General features: G+C 42.0%; 2 protein-coding genes across 2 annotated transcripts in view; both read left to right on the forward strand.

The window, feature by feature from the left end:
* dhx32a (DEAH (Asp-Glu-Ala-His) box polypeptide 32a) overlaps positions 1 to 23473 on the forward strand; it is a 141239-nt gene that overhangs the window by 10793 nt on the left and 106973 nt on the right. The window lies entirely within an intron of this gene.
* Positions 1850 to 23473, forward strand: part of LOC133418885 (disintegrin and metalloproteinase domain-containing protein 12-like) — a 112983-nt gene continuing 91359 nt past the window's right edge. The window contains exons 1-3 of the mRNA XM_061707765.1: positions 1850 to 2167; positions 18018 to 18139; positions 21371 to 21444. Coding sequence (XP_061563749.1) covers positions 2068 to 2167; positions 18018 to 18139; positions 21371 to 21444 — 296 coding nt within the window. The 5' untranslated portion in view covers positions 1850 to 2067. The remainder of the gene's footprint in view (positions 2168 to 18017; positions 18140 to 21370; positions 21445 to 23473) is intronic.

The following is a 23473-nucleotide window of genomic DNA, read 5'->3' on the forward strand; positions in this document are numbered from 1 at the left end:
AGTCTTCTCTCTTTTTCCCTTCTTTCTTGTTCTTTATTTCTTTCCTTTCCTCCTTTTTTCTCCCAAAATGTTTCTGAGTTTTCAAAATAGTCTACATGCCTAGAAGGGCAACACTTTGAAAAGCTTTATTTTTTCCTTTTTTTTTTTAGACAGTAAAACTGTCACCTTAAACGAAACAATTTGTGACAACGACATGTAGACGATTTACTATCTAATTTACATGTTTTTGGCTATGGGGAATTTAACTCGCAAGGTAGAGTTAATAGAAAATTACTAAGAAAGACAGCGGAAAACACTTTATTTCCGACCTTCAAAATAAAAGCTTTATCTTGTTTGTTGCAATTCACGTTCAAATATTCAGTCTGATGTTGTTGATCCATTTACAACTCGACATGGCGTTGATACTGTGTTGAGCTTGTTCCACATCTTCAAAGGCAGAAAAATAGCATTTTTAAAGGTTATTTTAGCCATTCTTGCAGCTCAGAATAGTAATGCAACATGGAAGTGGTGGAAGTTTCCTTTTTACTGCTCTCCATTGCCTTTGAATGGCTTGACAGCAAGAACTGCCAAACTGAATAGTTGTTTCTGTGGGATACAGTGGTAGTGTTGCTTTTCTGTCAAAAGCTGGGTCGATTTCAACTTTTCACACGTCCATGAAAGCATCAGCCACACCAGTCGTCACTATAGAAATAGTGTTAGCCAGTAGAATCATACATGGGGGCCAAACTGTCTCAAAGCATGCAGCTTGCTTGTGTAGACAGCAGGAAGATGTTGTTCATGGTGTGATGAAGGCACCGTTAACACCCACTGTTAAGCGCCAACATGGCGCTGCTGTGTGAGCCCACATAACTGATAAAGCTGTCAGAAGCATTTAGCACATGTCCAGTGGTAGAAAGCAAGTGGGAATATAAATACATCAGACTTAATGTGAATAAAAAAGCTGTTCCAAACAGAAAAACAAGCAGAGTGTTTTTGTCGGCGTGAATAGGAGCCATGTTGGATAATGAATTTAGGCCACGTGAGGTGTCTGTAGCTTTCTGGTTTGGATCGGCCACCAAACTAGACAGGCACAGACTGCAACGGACAATTAGATAGAAATAAAATGTATTATTATTATTATTATTATTATTATTATTATTATTATTATTATTATTATTATTATTATTATTATTATTATTATTATTATTATTATTATTATTATTATTATTATTATTATTATTATTATTATTATTATTTAATGGTACCGGGAACTGGGCAGCACGGTGGCTTAGTGGTTAGCACTGTTGGCTCACAGCAAGAAGGTTCCCGGTTCAACTCCCTGGCACGGCAGGGTCTTTCTGTGTGGAGTTTGCATGTTCTCCCTGTGATTGCGTGGGTTTCCTCCGGGTACTACGGCTTCCTCCCACAGTCCAAAAACATGCGTAGTAGATTAATTGGTGATTCTAAAATGCCCGTAGTAAATTGCCTGCGATGGACTGGTGACCTGTCCAGGGTGTAACCCCCCTGCCTCTCACCCGTAATGAGCTGGGATAGGCTCCAGCAGGCCCCCGTGTATAAAGGGTATAAAGCTGGTATAGAAAATGGATGGATGGATAGAACCCGGAACTTTATTTTGAAAGCAAAACCGGAAGTTAAACTTCCTTTATCCCTCTCTTGACAAAGCTGCTTGCAGCCGGCTTTAGGACCTGGCGGAGCGTGTCATGGAAGCACATGGTGCCTACTCATAAGACAACAGTCCTCGGCAGTAATTGTCCAGGAATTGATGTCATTCCAGCAGACGACTAACAGGGTAGCGGCGTGGGCTTTTATTGGTGTTGCCCCCCCCCCTCCAAACCCCTCGCAACTTCTCACTTTCCTGCACGAGGCGGCGACACACCTGGACGTCTTTGAATGGGGAGAAAGCTGGCGGAGTTGACTCAGCTGTCACTGGGATTTCTTGGAGCGCTGCTCGTTTACTTGATCAGATTTCAGGAAGTCTCTTTATTGTTGGGAGGCTCCTGCGCATCAGCGATTGTTGAGCCGTGATTGCAGGATGCAGTTTTGACTCGCCGTCCATCCTTCAGCATCATGAGCCCCGACACCCGGAGTCTGAACTTTGTGATTTTGGCAGCACTTCAGGCTTTATCAGTGTCGTTGCTGATGAGTCACAAGGTGCACTCTGCTGAAGGTAAGAGATGATGCTGTCATTGAAACATTAAAAAAAATACATTATCCCAAAGTAAGTTTTTTCTTGTTTTCACCTGTCTGCATTTTTCTATTGCATGCTGTGTGTTAATAATCAGTTTTTTAGTTTTTGTTTTGTGGTTTCATTCTGGCCCTTTTTTCCATCTATGTCCCCTATTTAACTGTTTTGAGGGCATCATGTTTATTTAAAACTTTTGTAAGAACATAAGACTTACAGATCTATTACACATGGTGCGGGAGTGATGTTGCTTCATCAAGGTTGAGGTTAATGTCTTTCAATCATACCTGATTTAAACATTTTTTTTTGTATCAGTTATGAATGGTTTAATGACAAGCATAAAACAAAAGCCTCATCATAAATGTAGTCAGTCAGATGAGTGAATATTTCAAACCTGCATGCCAGGTTGATCGTTTCCATGACATCCCAGCAGCAAATGAAAAGGCTGAAAAGAGGAGTTGTTTGTGTCCTTGCCTTGGACTAGACTGGGACTCTACTGACACCAGCATGTGTATGTATATCTATGTATATGTATGTATATATGTATACATAGATGTATATATGTGTGTACATATATATTTATAGTACAGACCAAAAGTTTGGACACACCTCATTCAAAACAATGGGGATGTGTGTCCAAACTTTTGGTCTGTACTGTGTATATATATATATATATATATATATATATATATATATATATATATATATATATATATATATATATATATATATATATATATATATATATATATATATATATATATATATATATATATATATATATATATATATATATTTATGTATACATACACACACAATCACATATGTATCGTGATTGTCACAAACAAGCTGCAGTTTAGTTTTTAGAGCTTGTAGAAAAACTTTATTAAAATACCAGACAGTCACGACATTAACTGTGGAATCCTGGGAATTAATTACCAGGGAGGGCAAATGTTTTAATGGGGATTGAAGCAAGAGGAGGTTGTTCATTTATTCATCAACAGTTCATCATCATCAGACAGTTGCCTTGATGTGTCCCATGGATGAAGACATGCCACTGTGTGTGTGTGTGTGTGTGTGTGTGTGTGTGTGTGTGTGTGTGTGTGTGTGTGTGTGTGTGTGTGTGTGTGTGTGTGTGTGTGTGTGTGTGTGTGTGTGTGTGTGTGTGTGTGTGTGTGTGTGTGTCTGGGGAAGTCTGAAATGATCCATATCGCTGGGTTGTACCCGTGAACAGGCAGCGGGGGAGTGACTGAGATAAATGAATGGAGGAAACAGTTGGTGCTAATGCTCCCTAAAACCTGCAGAAACTTTGTCAGCTGCAGTTTTAATAGATTCTTAGTACGTTTTTCTGCCCTCTCACGTTTTTCCTGATTTTGTTATGATTTGCACTTCAAATACATTAATACATTGAATACATTAAAATGTATTCAGTTAAATTTAATCTAGTCAGTCTACAGGGAATATGAAAGGAGTACACACCTCTGTTAAAATGCCACGTTGCTGTGATTGTAAGAAAGAAAGAAAAAGACACCACAAGAAATCATTGCGACGCTGTGATCAATAACTTATATAATTCTTAAAAAACAAACAAATCCCTTTGGGAGAACATATGTAAAAAAAGAAACCACAGAAAAAAAACACACAATAAGCTTGTTTCATCAATGTGTACACACACAAAATAATACAATTATGAAATACCTTTTGGTTTATTTACAGCATTTGGACTTGATGAGTGCAAACCTGTAATCAATAAATGTGACAAAGATTCACCCTGATTAAAGTTCAGCTGTTCTATAATGTTCCTGACATTTCCTCAATTACGCCCTCTCGCAGAATGGCTCACAGAGAAAGCATCAGAAGGATCTCATTGTTGAAAGGGATAAGTCAGAAGAAGGGTACAACATGTTTCCATGGCAATATCGTCACAAAGTGAAGAAAATGTGGGACAACACTGGCAGTACTGAAAACTGGATTCTCCTTTGAAATTGGTGCAAAAAAAAAAAAAGACAAAAAAAAGTGGGAGACTGCCAAGAGACCCTCAGCAACACGAAGGAGCTGCAGGAATTTCTTGTAAATACTGGTTGCAACTATACTGGTGACAACTATCTTCCAAATAAGTCTGGACTATGGGGTAGGATTGCAGGATGGAAGGCCTTTTTGCAAAAACGTGCATCAAGCATCTTACAGAGAAATGCATCAAGCACCGTAGCCATGGTGCAGCACGGTGGTGGAAGCATCATGCTTTGCAGGTCCTTTTCTTCAGTTGGATTTGGGGCTTTAGTCAAGGTGGAGAGAATTATGCACAGTTCCAAATATCAGTGAATTTTAGCCCAAAGCCTTCAGCTGCTTGAAAACTGAAGATGAAAACTTTCAGCATGACAGTGCCCCCAAGTGTTAATTTAAATCAAGAAAACAATGGCTTCACAAAAAGAAAATTAAACCTTTGGAAAGACCTAGTCAGAAACAAGAACACATACACCTATGTGCATACGTCACAGATAATGGTGCACATTAGAGAAAAACCAAGCCATGAATTTGGGACAGCTATGTATTGAAGAGTGAGACAAAGTTGCGTCAAATCCAAGATCTGTTGATGGACACAAGAAATGTTCTGAAGCTTTGAAAGTGCCCAAAATCAAAGTAGCCTCCATAGTTTTGTGATCAAAGCAGTTTTGAACTGCTAACATTTTCTTTAGTCTGTCATCTATCCAATCAAACAAACGTGCCAGCGGTTACCATAAATGAAATCCAGAGGTCCTTTGTGGATATTGGACAGCCGTCCGTGCGGCACTCCACCAGTCCGACCTTGATGGGTGAGGGATCAGACATAAGCCATTCCTCACTAAAAGGTAAATTATGAGCAGTTTGAGCACAGGGCCAAACAATTACTGTCAGAAGCTAATTTCTTTGATTTGATGAAACAAAGATTCAACAATTAACATTTTCTCACAGTCTGTGTCGGGGAAACCAGACACTCAGCATCCCCTCATCAACAAGGTGGAGCGAAAGATGGACTCAAAATGTTAAAGCTTTTCCAGAGTAATATGGATAACATGGCCGGGTAAAGGTTTACCATTCAGAAGGACGACTCTAAACATATCCCAAATAAAAAAAGAATGTCTCTGAGTCACCCAGTCAGGAGCTCACTTCAGTCATGCATCACCGACCCTCTCCATCCATTCTGGTTGAGCCTCAATATTTCTGCGAGGAAAATGGAAGAAATCTCTAAAGTAAAGGTATTCTAAGCTTGTAGGATCATTAACCAGATCTATATTAAGCGAAAGGGGGTCTGAATACTTGTAGAAATGGCTTATTTTGTTCTTCTTCCAAACATTTGTCTCTCCTGGACAATTTTGAGTAAAAGGCTGCGAAATACATGCATCTGTTATAACACGAGTCTAAAATGTCAAAACTTGACTGAACTTTTGAATCGTACTTTGTTGCCATGTCAAAATGTTTTTTTAAATGATGATGAAGACCAGCCACAGTCCTACTTGATTACAAAGCATAATGCATGTGTTTTCTCTGTCTTTTTTTATGCACCACCACTTTGTTTTCACACATATTGTAATCCAAGGTTGCCAAGGAAAGATGGAGCCGCTCAGCGCCACGAAATGTCATGTCTGCATACATATTTCATTAGACCTTTCTTCGAGCTTTCTTGTTGGTTTTCCTCCCTGTCTGTCTCATTTCTCTCCTAGCCTGGGATTGCTTGTGAATGATTCCCTCCCATAGTTGACACACTCAGTGTCAGCCAGTGTTTTCTAGCCAGCTGCAGTGCTTCAGCCAACGAGACTGCCTCTGCCCCGAGCGCTGCATGCAGCCTGCCTGCTGCACCATCAGACAAATGAAAGTTGAGCTGCAAATATATATTTTTGGACTGTTGTAAAACATTCCTGTAGCCAACACTGTCCTCCCCCAAAGAGATATTATCACCATGATGTGACCCACCTCAAGTCAAAGGCGTTTAATATCTTTTTGGTATAAATGGATTCATATCTTCCAGATGACTGGTCCAGAATATTAAAGACCCAGGAGGCTGGCAAGTGGGGTTCATTGATGTGTGGTTGTACATCAGGACAGATTGATCAGCCAGTTGCTGTTTTCGCGTGGGAATACTTATACACGAGAGGAAATACCTGGACTGTGCTTCTATGGCTTCATGCTACATGTGCTGCATTCATTTCTTCAAATCTCCTCCGGACTTATTTGACCCGTCCAACGAAAAGTTAAAAACGCGAGCTGAAACCTGATGCCGGCTCTGGGTTTTCTCGTCGGACCTTCACACCCAGACATATTATAGTTTAGTTCTGCAAGGCTTTCCCACTGCGTCTTCTCTATCATTGGGTCAGAGGTCTCAGTTGCCTTAGATATTGTTTTTTGTCAAATCTGTCTGGGTTTGTCTGAAGTTCTTTCTGTGGAGGCTTATAGCTGGAAAGACATTTTTCTAAAAGATATTGTCCAGTTTGTTGTAGCAAATGTTTCACAAACCCTCAATGACCTTCATCCAGACAAGGAACGCAGACATTGTGATATATACATGTTTTAGCATATAATAACTACGGCAGCTCCGTTGATTCGGAGTAACTCCTCCCTCAAAACATACAAGTACATTGAGACAACGATATTACATGGATACATATTTGTTCTAACTTGTGATAGTAAAGCATCACGTTTCGATTTGTGAGATAGTACGAGTGTCAGACTACTCTCACTATGGGAATACAACAACATTAAAAACTCATTCGTTATCAATAGTGATGGAGTAGAGACTTCAATTGTCTTGGCTGCTTCTAATTTTCTTGAAGGTAGGGATGGGTGCTGAGTATTGGTAACTTTTGGTACCAGTACTTTGTAGGGTCAGTACTAGAGTCAAAATAAACTGCAGGAAAAACGTTTTTTTTCAATGTTATCCTGAAAGCGTTGTTTTTAATCGCCCTCGAATGATGACATAGCATGTGTGATGAACATCTTGTACATGTTTGTGTAACAGAGTGAGGTTTTGGACCCAAATGCAGCACACGGAGCACAAGGCGGTAGTTTGTCTGGTTTGCTTTATTTCCGAGAACAGGGACGAAGAGCAGGCAGGAATGCAGGACAAGGATCAGGCAGCAATCAGTGTCAGGTTCGGAAGACAAGGTCTGGCACCGGAGGACAGGAGACAAGGCAGAGTCCAGGAACAGACAGGGACGGGTCGTCAACGGGAGGTCAAGACAGGGAATGCTGGAGAGTCTTACATCTGGAAGCATAGAGACGATCTGGCAGTGAGTGTGGAGGAGAGTGGAGCTTTTATGCTGTCTTGATGGCTGAGGAGCTGCAGCTGGGAGAGCAGGTGAATGGACTGAGTGATGAGGTGGGTGTGGCTGGCAGATGGGGTGAGCAGGAGAGAGTGGAGTGGAAAACCACTGAAGGCAGGTGGACCAACCATGACAGTTTGTATAAACAGTCATCCATAGATAAGATGTTCATCAGTGTCGGCTCATGTTGCTAAGAGGGAAGTTAAATGCAATATGCCAAAGAATAGTTGCGAACAAACACCCACAACATCAGGAACACCTGCACATACGGTATTTTTGCGACCATTAGGCGCATATAAACGTCTTTTTTTTGTTTTTTTTAAATGTGCCGTGCGCCCAATGACGCAATGCGCCCATTGTATTATTGTAAAGGCTGATTTATGGTTCCGCGTTACACCAACGCAGAGCCTACGGCGTAGGGCTGCGCCGACTTAACGCGGATCCATAAGGCGGACGTAATTGAGGCCACCATGAGAAGTTAAAGGGGGAAGGGGGGGGGGGGGGCGTGATTTGCTGACGTAGTAGGGACCACCATGAGAACATTAAAGGGGGAAGGGGGCGCGTGAATTGCCCGTGATTGCCCGGCGGCGGCTCCGTGGCGGGGCTCCTGGGGCGGACGGGGAGACTCGCCCTCCCTACCGAGAAGGAGACACGGCTCCCCGGTGGGAGATGCGCCCAGAGGCGGGCCGGAAGATGCTGAATAAACACGATGCTGAATAAACACCAACAAAGACATCAAAATTCCAACTGACTTCTCCAGTGGGGGCCCTCACAGCAGTTTGCCACTGCTGCTAGCATGTGATGTCGCGATTATGGCTGGGAGCGGGTGGTGACTCCTGCAGTTTGCTATGCACAGCAGCAGGGTTAGCTGAGTAGCTACTGCCCCAAGATGAATTGAAATGCTCTTAATACTACCAGTGAAGCACGGTTGCCTCTCTAACAGTTTAGCTCACTTGTCCCTTAACGAGGCTTTCTGACAGCCGGACTGTTTACTATGCCTGTGATAGACTGAGTTCATCCTCTGCCTCGTATTTGAATCTATCCTTGCGGTACCGTTACAGCTTTCCACACTTACCATCTTCCACAGAGCTCATTTCGCCCCTTCTACGCCTCTGTTACTGCCTTTCAAGGGAGAATAGGGGCACAACAGTGGTGGAATTAATTGTTATGCTGTTCTGCCTTCGTGCAATTAGCACAGTGGAGTTAAGATGGTACGGTGATAGATTGAACTGACTGCGTGAATAGCGCTACAGTAAACAGCCTTGTTGCCTTCGTTAGCTTTATATCCTTTGGTATTTTCAATAGGGCGATGCAGCTTTAAGTGCTTGATAAAGTTTTTTTTGTCATAAATGTTTTAGTTGTTGTTCCCCAAGAGGTTATTTTTATCTCACAATTCTACAATTGCACAATTTTACTGTCTCTGCATCCTCATGGCGTGCTCATTTGTTTGGTTCATATTGTACAGGCACGTGCATGTTTGTACATGTGGGCCTCTTTCCAAGCAAAGTGACGTTTTATCAATTCCTTCACTGAATAAACCCTGTTCCTAAACTAAAAAGGCTTTCAGAAAGGGAATGAACATATTACACTTAAGGGAAACATGTCAGAGTTTGAATGAATTCCACACCTACTTCCAGTCATTTTTTTCTCCCACTGAGATTTGAAACACAGGATCTCATTTATCAGCTCCAGATATTGTTATCCTTATACCTTATATTTGGCATCTGCTCAGGTTTCACTGTAGCTCAGGAGGGAGAGCAACGGCAGTCGTGGAATAATCAAAAGCTTTTTGGTTGAAGCCTTTCAGAAAAATGCAAAAAAGTTTATTTATCGTGCATCATTTACTTTTTTGCTCCGCAGTGTATTTCTTAATGGACACATATGGTAACAGGAAATACAAAGATCACGCCCTTCACGAGTCCTTTATGTGCTGCGTTCATTGAAGGTCTGTGTCTGTTAGAGTTTTGTTTCAAAGGCAAACCTGTGATGTATTTTGAAGTGAAGCAGAGCAAGCAGAACATCAATAGCTTAAGAAACTTTCAAGTACAACCTTGACCAATCCAGCCTTGTTAAAATTTGGGCTGGTTGCTTTCAGATCTTCAAACAGAGACTAAAAATAGGATTTCTTTCTTATAATTTAAGGAAAAGCTTAAACTGATGTCTTCAAGTTGCTTGTATCCAAGAAACAGTGCAAAAACCAAAGGTAGTCAAATTGCAAAGCGAAATCACCAAATCCTCACTATTGTGTGCAAAAAATTCTGTACTAGTTGAATTAGATCATGCAAAACACACTTTCTTAATTTGCTTTCCTGTTTTTTTTTGGCCTTCAAAGTTCCCTGTGAAACTCTTAATGAAGCCATTGTTGTTACTGACACTGTTACTGACTGTCACAAGCAAATGAGAAAGTTGAGAAGGTCCCATTTTGTAGGTTGCGTCATGAATTGTATTGCTCGTTCGTGGATTAGACTGGTCTTGGGACCACAAAGTTTTGAGGATTTTGTGCTTTTTCCTCCCATTTTTGCTGGCAATCTTTAGGACATGTGAACATTCTATGCAAAAGTATTCTAGACGGAAAGTGAAGCCATCTGTCTGACACCTAAACCTTGGCTGGAACCAAGACATGCAAAGGGACAGTGGGCCCAAGCACACCAGTGAACGTGCACGAGAATGGCCGATAAACAAAAGACTCAAGGTGTTGCAATGAGCCGGTCAAAGTCCAGACCTCAACCTATTTGAAATGCTGTGGCTGACTCTTCAGGGGGGCTACGCATAAACAAACGCCCTCAAACCCAAATGAACTGAGGCAACGTTGTGAAGAAGAATCGGCCGACGTTTCTCTGCAGTTGTAAGCTTCTGGTCAGCCATGTCATTCCCCCTCACAACTAGTTATTGAAATATCCCTCAAGTGATTTCAGCTTCAACAAACACTCATGCCAGTGTTTTGGTGTTTAAATCCTTCAGCTGTCCGGCCTTCCTTCGGGGGTTTCCAGTGAGTGCCAGGCATGTGCTTCCCATGACAGAGAGAACTTCCAAGGAGCTGTAAATGAAATCCGTCCGAGGAACCATATAATGAGCTTTCACACAGCTCGTCCCCAGAGGCTCTCTGGCTCTGACCTTGTTACATTAAAACACATAGGGTTCATGGCAGCGTGGAGGCACAGACCATGACGGGGGTGGACTGGGGAGATTGCGTAATAGTGTCTAACTGCGGGGAGCATAATGGTGCCAGTTTCTCGGACAGTGTTAACCTCCTGCTGAGCCAAGGGAAACTTTCCCCGCCGCACCATCCACTTTCCATAGAGGAATTATGTGCTGACACAAAAGAGCTATTTACCGGTAGAGGGAGCACACTGTTCAACAGTTTAATTATAACCCCTAAATAAGCAACTAAAAATGATTATCCTCTAATAAAAACAGTAATTAACATCTCTGATGCCTTAGGGCTTTTGACACACTGCTACCTTATTAGACTTATGTTACCATGGCCCTATTAACAGTATGTGGGGGCTTCCCTTTATCATGATGTCAAGAAGCAGGTCTCTGTGCCGCTGAACTGTTTATTGTGGAGTTCGGTCAAGTCTAACACTCACTTCCAGCCTTTTTTTTACATGCTTATGAATCCTGAACTGTTGCAGAATTTACAAGTAGAGGAAACAAGGTAAGGTGAAGTCAAAAAGGTAGCCGACAAAACATCAAGGCCTGTTTTTAAAAGCAGGAATTTCTTTCCTTTTAATGTTTCGTAGCCACTCTGAGCTGCAAATAATTATTTTCATCGTTGTGTTACATGTGAGGCAAGAGAAGGACTCAAACGCAAGACTCAAGAGGCAGGCGGTTGAAGGCAACTTAGTGTTTAATTAAACATACCGAATAAAAGCACTGGATAAAACAAACCAGGGAATTCAATGTTAAAAAAACCCCAAACCAAAACAACAACAAATGAAACAAACAAGAATCCGGGATGGTAATGAGACTGGGAACTGAATCACAGCAGACCGAACGAACAGAAGGGGAACTGACAAAAACCCAGAATCAGAGACAAGGCCGCATACACACACTGAGGACTAATTGGATACAAGGGCACAGGTGAAAACAACGGGGGCAGAGCGACAAAGGAAGCAATGACACAAAGCAAAAAATGATTACCAAAATAAGAGAGGAACTATTATAAATTCAGGCCGAAACTCAACACAAAAGCGTGACAAAAACAGTGCACGCAATTACAGCCGAGATTCAAACGTTGCTAAAAGCAGAGAACTAACAGGACAAAAACTCAGAAGATGATGTGCAAAATTAACAATCTAAACTTCTAAGTGTAAAAATCACAGGCAATAGAGATACATACAGCTTCAGATGGCATGCTTGTTTGCTGGTTCATTAGTTTCAGGGATATTTTATTCTACAATGACAGCGAAATTTTGCTGAAGAAAGAAAATAAAAATGAGCGCCAATCATGACATTTGAGAATTCATCTCTAAAAACAAATTTTTTCAAATTAAAACTGTTGATTGACAGAAAGTGTGCTTGCTTCTCATTTATTTATTAAAGGAAGGTCTTAGTGATTATTCCAAGAGCAGGATCCAATAGAGCGGTCAATATCAACAGTAGCCGATTAGAAAAATTTCCCCTCAAAACAAGATGAGAAAGACGATATGACTAGGAAAGACCAAGGTCTCTTCAAGGTCACTATTGTGATAGAACGTCTGCTTGATGGCTTCACTCATTGCTTCATTCATCATTCTCTTTCCAATCACTATTCTTATCGAATTAGCATCATTTACCCACTCATAGGAGATAAATGGAGTTCGTGGTGTGCCTGCCAATTGCTCATTAACGTAAGAACAACAGGCATGCACGTTACCCAGGTTTCTCCCTCCGGGTTGCTGTCAGAACCAACTTTGGAGCTGTGTTGGATCCTGTCCCAAGTCCGGTCATTGTTCTGATTAAACACTCTACACACCAACTCTTGACGCAGAAAATGTGATCCTTTTATTAGATCTGCTTTATGACATCCATATGGAACCAAGGAGGCCCATATTTTTTTTTCCATGCCTTATTGTCATGTTTGGCAATAGTTCTTCTTAAAGTGAGCCAAATCAACCTCATCACTTAGTGTTGATTAATCCCACATGCATGTCCAGTTCCTATGGAGGTTTAAGTAGTCTCAAAACTCTTGGATCAGGATGTATGTAACACTTTGGTGTGGCAAGTTAATGGTTTTTCAATTCTTTATAAACGGATAGGTCCAATCTACCCAAAGCCATTTGGAAAATGACTACATTCAAATACAAAATACATTCAAACTATCATTTATGTATGAATATGAGCTTAAAGTACAGTCTCTGTAACTTGAGGTTATTTCCTCTCTTAAAGGAACATGAGTCAATGTTGCTTAAATGTAGAACTTCCACTTCAGGGACTCAGATGTCATCAAACTAACCGCAGTACTCATAAATAAGAGATCCTTATTTTAAATGCTCCGTTGAAAATCGTTAACAGTCAAATGAGTTTCTGAAGTCCAGACCTCATGGACGTGACCGAAGAGTGGCTGTCCTCCTTTGTGTCGCTTCGCCAGAGCTTACCACGGTTGCTTCAAGTGTTGCCTCTCCGTGGATCGGCTCGTCCCTAACGTGCACTATTCCTCTGTCTTCTTTACCCTCTTGCTTTGCTTTTGTAGAATGTTAAGTCACAGTCTATGTGTATTGTGAAGCTGCATCCAATCAGCTTTTCAGGATTTAGCTGAATCTGAGTATCATGGTAAGCTTCATAATTCACCCGGCTGCTTCTGTCTTCCGTCACATGATCAGTAAACACTAGTGATTCAGTGCCAATAAAAGACATTTATGTCTACGCCAACAGACTGCCTCCACATTTTTAACAGATGATGTTGAATACTCCAGATCATGAGATTTTCTGAGCTTTGTGTCTCTCGAATACTGGTTGCCTTTAGTTTCATCTGCTTCTGACTTTTTAAGATATCTTCTTTTTTACCAACGACAAATCTGATCTTTCTGTTCTCGATACTGTGTCTTGTGGGGAACCTTCTGGATTTGCTTTCCCGAAATCTTCTGTCTCTAATGCACCTATACAATGACACGTCTACCACCTGGAGAGCGTTCCTCTCTAGGCCGGATGATGTGAAGGCGCTTCTCCGTATTAGAGGGGGGGATCTTGTGATCATCTAACACTGCTGTCATCCGCAGACGTCCAGGCCTTTTTATGTTGCCGAGCTCTCCAGTTCCTTCTTTTGCCTTTGATTATACCGAGTTTCAAGGCAAGTGTGCCACACATAATGATCCTGCCATCTCTCTGGTGGATTTGTTTTGTTTTATGCAGCCTAAAGATTACTTTTTTTACTCGCATTAAAGCAACATCCTTTCAAAAACTACTTTGGACTTTTTCTGTTGATGAACGGTTTTCTTCTATCTTAAGGAGCTGTAATTTCTAAACATTTTGTCCAGTTTGAACTATCAACTATATATATGAATATTCCTTGAAAAAGGGTTTGAAAACCTCTGAACTTTGTTTTGTACCATTTAGAAGAGGCTACCTGTCTGCCGATGGTGTTGTTTTATTCATTTTAAATCAAACACTTTCAATATCGGAGAGAATAGTAGTCACATTGACTGTAGGACACGTCCTTGTGTCCTCCCATCAGGCTGAGAGCGAATGTCGTCTGGAGTGCCCTTTTATTGATGTGGAGCCTGGATCCAATCTCAGGAAGGAGCGGCGCACGCATGGAGCCACAGACTCATCAAGGGTGCAGATGAAAAGAAGTGCATGTGATTTGTCTTTCAAAAAAGACAAAGATTACCATGAATACATCATTAGACGCCTGCCTGACAATGAGGGAGTCATGAGTGGATGTGAGGAAGCAGGTTGTGGTGTATAATAATGGCCAACAGGTGTTGATTTGTTTTGGGACAGGAGATGGAGGGAGAGGAGAAGAGCTGGGTTTGTAAACGGGTCGTGAAAAAGAATGTTTGTTCTGGGGAAGGTCACCTGCTCCCTATATGGCAACGCAGGCTCATTGGCTCAAGTTATTTATCTGCAGCGCAAACTGAAGATGAAAAATAAATCTTCACCGTTGTTAAGTTTCCAGCTTCTGCAGCCAGAGAACACTGAAGACGGAACAAGAGGACGATGCAGAGAGACGTGAAGGTTTTTGATAAGATCAAAGGAAGTCACACACCCTTTCCTAGATGACCTTAAACCATACTGCAGGTCAAAGTTTTTAACAACTGTTAATGGGATTAACATAAAAAAAACCTACAAGAAAAATACTAATAAATATGTAAAACGGTTGTCTTTTTATTAGTGATGCACCGATTGTTCGGTAGCCGAAATTGTTCGGCCGAAAATGGCAAAAAAACACTTTCGGTGTTCGGTGGAATAAGTGGGGAAAAAAACCGAACAATTAATAACGGCGTTGTAAAATAAGGAAATAGACTGGCCGCTCCGTCCCGTAACAGTTGCGCACCACAAACATAAATCGTTGGCCAACCAAAAACTAACCCCATAAGAATTTTACCTAACATTCACCAGGAGGTGGAACCAAAACAACATAATGCTGAGAAATTAAAAAATTTTCATTTTTTTATGTTCAATAAATATTTTCTACCTTGTAATTTTGTAAAATATTTTTTTCTTTGAAAAGCATGCCTAAATCAAATGTATTTGATTTATGCAATGGTGAAAAAATTGGCAAAATAAATGAAAAACTGCTGAAGAACCATGTTCGGTATTGTTCGGTATTCGGCCAAGTGTTTATTATTATTTTCGGTTTCGGTTTCGGCCACAAATTTTCATTTCGGTGCATCACTACTTTTTATTTCCATGTTGCAACACTAGATTGAATAAGACTAGACTGAATAACTGCAGCGCCTTGAACATCAGGAAAACATAACCGATTAAAAATTGAGCACCTCATGACAATACAGATCTGCTTTGGAGCCTCTATGAAAGTCCCTGTCCATAACCTGCAAACATCGGCCCCTGACATCCCATTTAGCCTGTATTGATGCCTTGACATATTTAGTTTAATCCATAAGTAGTTGCTTTTAGCGTAAGTGGGAGTATGTCACAGCGGCAGCTTCATGGAGCCCAACGTGTACGACTTTACATGCAGTGCACATAATAGATTCTTCCAAGTAATTCTCTAAAGGAAAGTCCCCTTTATTGCTTAAAAGTCTCTGGTGTGTATTAGCTTTGTGTCACCTATAGGCAAATACACACACACACACACACATAGTGTCCAGGTTTTCACGTACGCTGATATGAAATCCTCCTACCTAGCATTGATTTTATTGAGTCTATATAAATCGCACAAGCTCCCCTTGTACCGTGGAGCATAAAGGGAGGTGATCACAGCCAGAAGTCTGCTTTATTAAGACCTCCGTTTACACTCTCCTTTATTGAACATATAAATAAGACTCGGGGTCCCGGTGCCTCTTTTACCACTCCCTTAATGCTTGTGCTGGTCTTATAACATTCTAGCTAACAAAAGCCGCTCACACACTGCACAAGCGGTCTCGCCACGCACCGGCTTTACCCGACGTCTCCGTGGAGTGTGTGGAAAAGACATGAGACTATTTCCACTAATATAATTCCATTTACAAGCAGGAACTAAATTTCAATGCACAGCACTTTAACAAAATGGTTATTCACGAGAGGACTTTGAAGTAACGGACCGGACCCAAACGCTGCGCCGGGTGTGAATCTCATCTCCGAAGTGAATTAGAGGAGGGAATTGCTGTTCCATGTGTGGCTCGACCACAGTGTTGGCCTGACCTTTTCTTTTTTTTTCCTGTAAAAATTCACCTCTGTTTTCCCACCATCAATTGTTTATCCATCCGTACTTTTTCTCAGAGCTCCACTATAGCGTTTCTTTACTCAGCATGGCCGCCTCCCTCGGACGGTGTGGTTTTCTGGGTGTGATGAGGGTGGAATGCGGCTCCCGCTGTTGTGTGCGGGGGGACGCCGCCGCGTCCCCGCCGGAGCCTGCTTCTCGTCATCAGGCTGGAGCTGGATGAAGGCTGCCGAGCCCGGTCACCCCCTTGCTCTCTTTGCTATCAGCTGGAATGGCTCTGTGATGAACTCCAGAGTGGTGGTTTCCTCAGAGGATTAGCAGAGCAAAGCTCAGCTGGGGAGCTTTGTGCCTGAACTGGGTTATTAAGGCTGGATAATAAGCAGACTCAGCGATTTAAGCGGATGAGTCACGTATAGGGCAGAGAAAAAGCGACGCGAACCTCAAGGAACTTTGAATCTGCTGGTAATAATAATCTGTGATGAGTGTGCTCCCTTGAGTGTGTTTTGTTTATATGCGTTGTAAATGGGGATTCAGTTCAAAACATGCCATTTCCTAAGCTCGGAGCCTAACTTCTCTGTAGTCCGCTGACATCACCCTCAAAGTAAATCTGTTTCCCTGCTGTTGGGGGAAACTTAATGGAACATCACTGGGTAACTAACAAATAAAAAACTAAATAAAAGAAGAAAACTCTTGATTTCGGATGTTTTCCACTGAAACAAATGGTGCAAAAGCCCCTGCTGCGTAAGTGAGACACCCGAGCAAGCAAATAAGTTCCCGCTGCAGGAAGCTGATTACTCCAGGAACCCTGTAAGCAGCGTCCTCCCTCCAGTGGCTCACGGCTGCATCCTGGCACTGCCTGCTCATGATGTGCAGCATTTCAAGTGATTGCAGGTTCTGTCTCGGTTAAAAGTTTGCTTTGAGACTTGTGCACCACTTGATCTCCTGTTTGCTTGGGAAACATCAATATTGGATTTGGGCTTGAACATACCCTTAAATGACTGGGAACACAGCATTGAGGCCATTGAGAGGCTCGGTTAACACCCTGTCAGAACATTGAGAGAGGAGATAAAAGCGTGCTGGGAACAGTGCCCCAGAGCTACGTCTAATCCCTACACTGCATCCTGGACACTATCCCTGTGTTAAGAGATATCGCAGCAGCTGCAGCAACCCCAGCTCCTCTTCACTCCGAACTCTCCATTCCTAAACTATGGAGATTTCTTGCAGTGCGAGTGGTAAAGAGGGTTGTGATGGTTTCAGGGTGCTATTTAGTGGGGTGGCACTCATGTCTTTATCACAGTGGAGGCAGGTGCTATTGCAGTGACAGCATCTCCAAAGAAGGTGGACATATGCTCAGAATGTTAGCTAGATAATTGTTGGTTATGGTAAATACATAGGGAGAGCATTATTAGTATGCTGTAATATGTGAAGGGCATAATAAATAAAAAACTGTAATTCTTTTGAAATCACACATTACGTTATGAAGCAGCTGCACTGTCAGGTTGTGTTCTGATGTTAATGAAAACCAGGCACAGGATTAATAGCCGGGAGGAATTCATTATCAGCATTGTTTGTGTAAAATTGGGTCCTATTTTCTGTTTCCACAAAGGGATGGACATGGCTTTGTAAATGCTGAGAGAATTTCAGAGTGGAGGACGCTTTGAAGCTTTCTCTGCATTCTCACGTTGTGTTTATATAGATTTATATATATATTAACATTTATATCTTTTCACAGGGAAACATTCGGGGACGATCGTTCCACAAAGACCGACAGCGAAGCAGAAACATTACGGGACAACGGTGCCTCTTCAGCTTGTTGGAGGGGAATGGACGCCAATCAGCCAACTCAAATCCCAGGTGGAGAACAGTATATCTAGCTTGTTCTGATTCAGTCTGACTTCTGCTGCATCGTGTTTTAGTTTACAGCAAACGGGTCCGAAAGTACAATCAATAACTCCAGTGAGGGCGAGACATTGGATACGGGCTGGGATGTGGTGCGGTAGCTGACAGTGTTGCTTCACAGCAAGAAGGTTCCAGGCCTGCGTGGGTTTTCTCCCGGTATTAAGCTTAACAAAACAAAACAAGAGAACAACACGCACATAAAAAAACAGAACAAAAAAACATGCAGTCTCAATGGGCCATAGTTATAAGTGTATACATGAATGGTTGTTTGTGTCTATGAAGCTAAATAAATAAAACACCTAATGAAGCAGCTCACAACTAATCAGGCTAATTGACAACAGATTATCCATAGTTATCCAATATCTTAGGGACGATTCATGGAAACCAGATATTGGATGGTCATGATATTGAGGCCTTCAAAAACCATCATCAGTAATAACATTGTTATTAAAATATTGCAAATAGCCTACACCTCAATACAGCCTGATCTAGGCACAAACCTGAGAAACTGCTAGGACGTCCACCACAGAAACAGCAGTCTCCTGTACTCTAAGATTTGTAGTTTGCAGATTGGAAACAACTGCACATCTGCAGCATATAAAAAATCTGTGCGATCCTCTGGAAAAAATATTTTCAACCCTCAACTTAGGGGTGGAAGCTGGTCACAGCGGTCATGTGACTGGCTCTGGTTACGCCGCTGCATGATTGCTTTTATTGGTGACGTACAAAGTGCAAATGACAACCGGTGTGCCAGCATGCAGTACACACTGCATAGTGCATTTTATGTGTACTATGTAGTCTCTAAATCTACCAGTCAGGGCATTTACATCAGCTTATTGCATTACATCAAATGATCAAATGATCAAATTATTCCGTTAGTCTGAATGGAATTGTAGTTTAAAAACACATGTTAACATCTTAGTTTGTTTTACACCAAACCAGACTGAACTTCTCATAGTCCAGGGGAGTCAAACTGTTTGACTGCATCAGCCACAACAGAGCCAGCCTTCTTGATCAGTTTTATTTTAAAGTCACTGGTTTTTAATGCTGGTGACTGCAGATGAGACTGAACTCACCACAACAGACCCAGAGAAGATATACAACATCTTGCTGCAAACACTGAAGGAGCTAAGCTTCAGAGTCTGCTCTCTTCAGACTACCTTATAAGTGTTACACAGCCGAATGGCAATGATGACCGACACTCACAGGTTTTGATGGAGCATCTGCTGCCTTCCTGACAGTGTCAAAAAATACTTCTATGTTTCATTCAGTTTTGTGCAGAAGCACATTCTGTACGTCTCTGCAGAAGTAGGCTCTTGGTGTTGAATCAATGTGTCTGCAGTCCAGACCTCTCGCCCACTTAAAACATTTTGTGTATTTTGAAATCGAAAAATTGGGCAAAGGAGGCCCTTAAAAGTTGAGCAATTCAAATCCCGTGTGAAGAACAAACTGGAACACATTTCACTTTCAGCAACTACAACAGAATGCAGTTAAAATCGTTGCTTTAAAGAAGCTGCTTTAAAGTCAAAATGAGAATCTTTTTCAGAAATATTTAAACATTTGCTACGTTATATAGCTATATATATATATATATATATATATATATATATATATATATTTATATAAAGTCTTTCAAAGTAAGGTTCACGATAGCACAAGTATTTAAATTGTGATTGTGTGCACCTTAACTTGCAACTGTACAACATCTAATTGAGTTTTGTTGAGCATTAGCTGGGAAACTGTACGGCCGCAGCTAGCATTACTTATGGATTTAATAAATGCTCTTTGTTTTTACTAAATTGAATGCAAACTGAAGTCAAAATCATTCAAGAATGAATTTCTTCTTATGCTTAAACGGCCTGGCATGTCACGGCCTTGATTTAGTGAATTCTGCCCACGTCAGCAACAGTCAAATGACTGGGTTGGACCACGAGAACGTGGATGCATCAGCAGAAGTCGTGCTTTCTGTAGGTCCAGTTCATATTTCAGCTGCAGGCAGCTGTGCAGCATCTCCACAAGGAAGTAAACAAAACACGACCCATTGGAACATTAGGGAAATGTTTCAAATCTGGGCTCCAGACTGTATAAATAAAAACACATGGCTGCCAAGAAGATTAAATAAAAGAAAAAAGAAAAGCAGCCCTAGCTTTCAGGTGGTGTTATCGACTCAGTTCCTTTGTTATGGTTTAACCAAACAGACCAGATGCTCTGAGGTCTCTTCGGAAGTTAAGTCTGTCACACTAAAAAACAAAACACAGGTGACCCTGAGTACTTATTTGGATATGTAACTCCCTTATAAACCGAATTAGCCTGTATTCGGTCCTCAGTTAAAAATGGTGGAGCTTGTTAACGTTTTTACAGTCTTATCATATGGAAAACCTCAGCGGGGCGCAAAATCGCAGAGCGTGAAAGGCTTGCAACGATACTGCCTGAGACCTGAAGTGTTCCGCTTCCAGATCCTCTTATGATCCACTCGACATTCTTCTCCATGAGGGGCGATGAATGACTTAACCCAGAGCCGTGACCCAGATTGAACTACATGTGTCTAACGCGTTCGTGTGTATGTGTGTGTTTACGGTTGCCCGGCGATACGGAGAATGCTTGACATTTCTTTTTTGTGCTTCTTAAGTGGGAGTGTAACGCATGGGAGGATGTGCGCGTGTGTGTGTGGGTGTGTGTGTGTGTGTGTGTGGCCGTGCCTGCATGTGCTAAAGCGTCTGTCGAACAGCATGACTGACACAAGTGATATATATAAGGTGCCACCTCATCTGAATCTCACAGAGGCGAGGCACGTGATCCCTGTGACTCAGAGCTGCGAATGCTCATGACTTTCTGAGGGATTAATGTCAAATGGAATAGAAACATAAAGCTAATCCCCCTCAGCCCTTGTTCTAATACACAGAGTAGCTTCATAATGATTTCCAACTGCGCTCATCAGTTGAATATAGTCTCCCTGCATGTTTTCCCACAGCTCTTGGTGGCTCAGTAGAAGTTTCAGTGGGATAAGGAATGGAGTGTACCTCAACCCACAAGGATGCAAACACAGAACCCAGTTGATTTATTTTCCTACATTGAAGTCATGCTAACTCAACACCTAGGGCCATATTTCTGCATTGAAAGTGCTGGAGTGTCTTGTCTCCAGAGTGAACGCGTCTCATCCCTTCTCGTTTTTTGCCGTCTCTTCAGAGTCACCCGGCGTCGCTGCAGCTCTCGGTCGAGGCGGACGGCGAGCAGCTGCTCCTGGCTCTGGAGAAAAACGAGTAAGTGTCCCACCACTCGCACTCGGCCGTGGCTTCCAAGTCAGTGCTTTCAGGAGTACAAATAGGGGACATATGTGTTGCCCAGGGGCTACAACTGATGCCAGGGAAAAAGAAAGGAGGGAGTCTCTCTCTGTTTGCCCTGCTAGTGTTCCCTGTGCTTCAGTCTTTTTTTTTCTTTTTTTTGCTGAAACAAAGACTTAAAAGACAGAGATTCCTGAATACATCAACCAGTCATTGATGAAAACCGACATCTTCCTCCTTCTTCTCACTCTGTCTTTTCATTTGATCTACCGGCATAACACGGGGGAGAAGGAGCTTTCGTTTGAACGCAGAAGACACTCTGCACTCTGTGTAGTAAGAGAGTGTCAACACGGTGTTAGTCGAGAGACCTGGACGGGGGAGGATCATCATCTGAACGAGATCAGGTCACCGCTGTGCTACAGGGGGTGACACAACGTGTAGCTGGGATGCGTTTGGAGGCGTATTTGTCATCTTTGCATTTTTACACAATTGGGTGTATGGCCTCCGTCTCGGGGAGCGTTGGAGCCGAGCGTGCGGCTGAGAAGAATGGGACGTGATTGATGGAGCAATATGCTTTCCATCCAGCTCTGCTGCCACACATGAACAACCGCGAACAAGCACTGCTGTCTCTGTGATGGAGAGAGAGGGAGAGAGAGAGAGAGAGGAAACAACCAGAGGGGGAGTGAATAGGTTTCCATGTTACTGTCAGCTATGAATCTCACTTGTTTTTTCCAGATTTAATACATGTAAATTCCACCTGCACACTGTGGGACAAGGCTTTCAACACAAGCCGCCACAATTTCAGGCTTATCTCCTTTGCAGCACTTTTAATGTTTTTTTTATTAGAAAATCACGCTCATTCTCTCCGGCAAATATCCCTGCTTTGTGCAGGTGGGCATTTTCTGTAAAAGCTTGACCTGCGGACTGTCAGATTGTAATGAGCTGGAGTGATAAACACCTTACATTCCCCCAAATGATCCTCGTGCAGCACTGCTGCTGTAATTGTCCCATAGTCCACAGCTGAGCTTAAACCCACAGCCAAGACGAACAAACACGGATGATTGAGAGGTGCAGCCTTTTGTAAAGAGCTTCAGCATGATGGAAAGACTTTACTCAAACAAACCTACGTGCCTTATAAATACCAATCTGTCAGATTTCACTGTCAACACTTGCAGCAAGTCTGGAAATGACGGTTGAATTACTTGGATGGAGCTTTGTGTAATAAGTCGAATATAATCCCCCCCACCAAAATGGAAAAAAAAAGAAGCTACTTTAAATGCATTCAAGAAGATATAATGCATCAAAGACATAGATTTTGAAGAGGATGCGTGTTTGATGAGTGTGTTGGCTGAGCCTCAGCCAGGATTGAACCTGCTGCGCTGACATTTAGTGGAGGTTCCTGTCTGAGGCTGCTGGCAGAATCACTGCATGCCTGTGATGAAATCCAGTTGTTCAAACACAGCATCTGCAGAGAAGGAGGTGAAACAATTATATAGTCCAAAGAAACGAAATGATGTGAATTAAACGCCCGGATTTATTTTTGTTTTCTCAGGTCTCAATTTATAAATAGAGCTTGCAACAAAACATGTGGGAGGTGTGTCGTGCAGCTGTTTCATTTCAGTGGTTCAGAGAGGTGCGCATGTTCTGAGTGAACTCGCATCAGTGGGATGGGGAGCGGTAACGGATGGCATACCGTTTTTTGTTTTTCTGCTTCTCTGCTTTTTCTTTGCCAAACATAAACCTTGCAGTCACGTGAAGACGTATGCGCTTTGTTAGGTCCAGAAGCATTTGGACAGTGACAGATTTTAGGATTTTGCATATAAAACAAGACGTGATCAACGTGTACAATCTCACCTTTAATTTAAAGAGGTTTCACAAAAATATTGCATTTACAGTTTAGGAATTACAGCCATTTTAAGAATTTAGGGCTCAAAAGTGACGTCACTGTAAATATAACCCTTTTTTTATGCTTGGATGATGAATGAATGAATGAATGAATGAATGAAGA

This window comes from Cololabis saira, chromosome 19 (assembly GCF_033807715.1).
Source record: "Cololabis saira isolate AMF1-May2022 chromosome 19, fColSai1.1, whole genome shotgun sequence".
Taxonomy (NCBI): domain Eukaryota; kingdom Metazoa; phylum Chordata; class Actinopteri; order Beloniformes; family Belonidae; genus Cololabis; species Cololabis saira.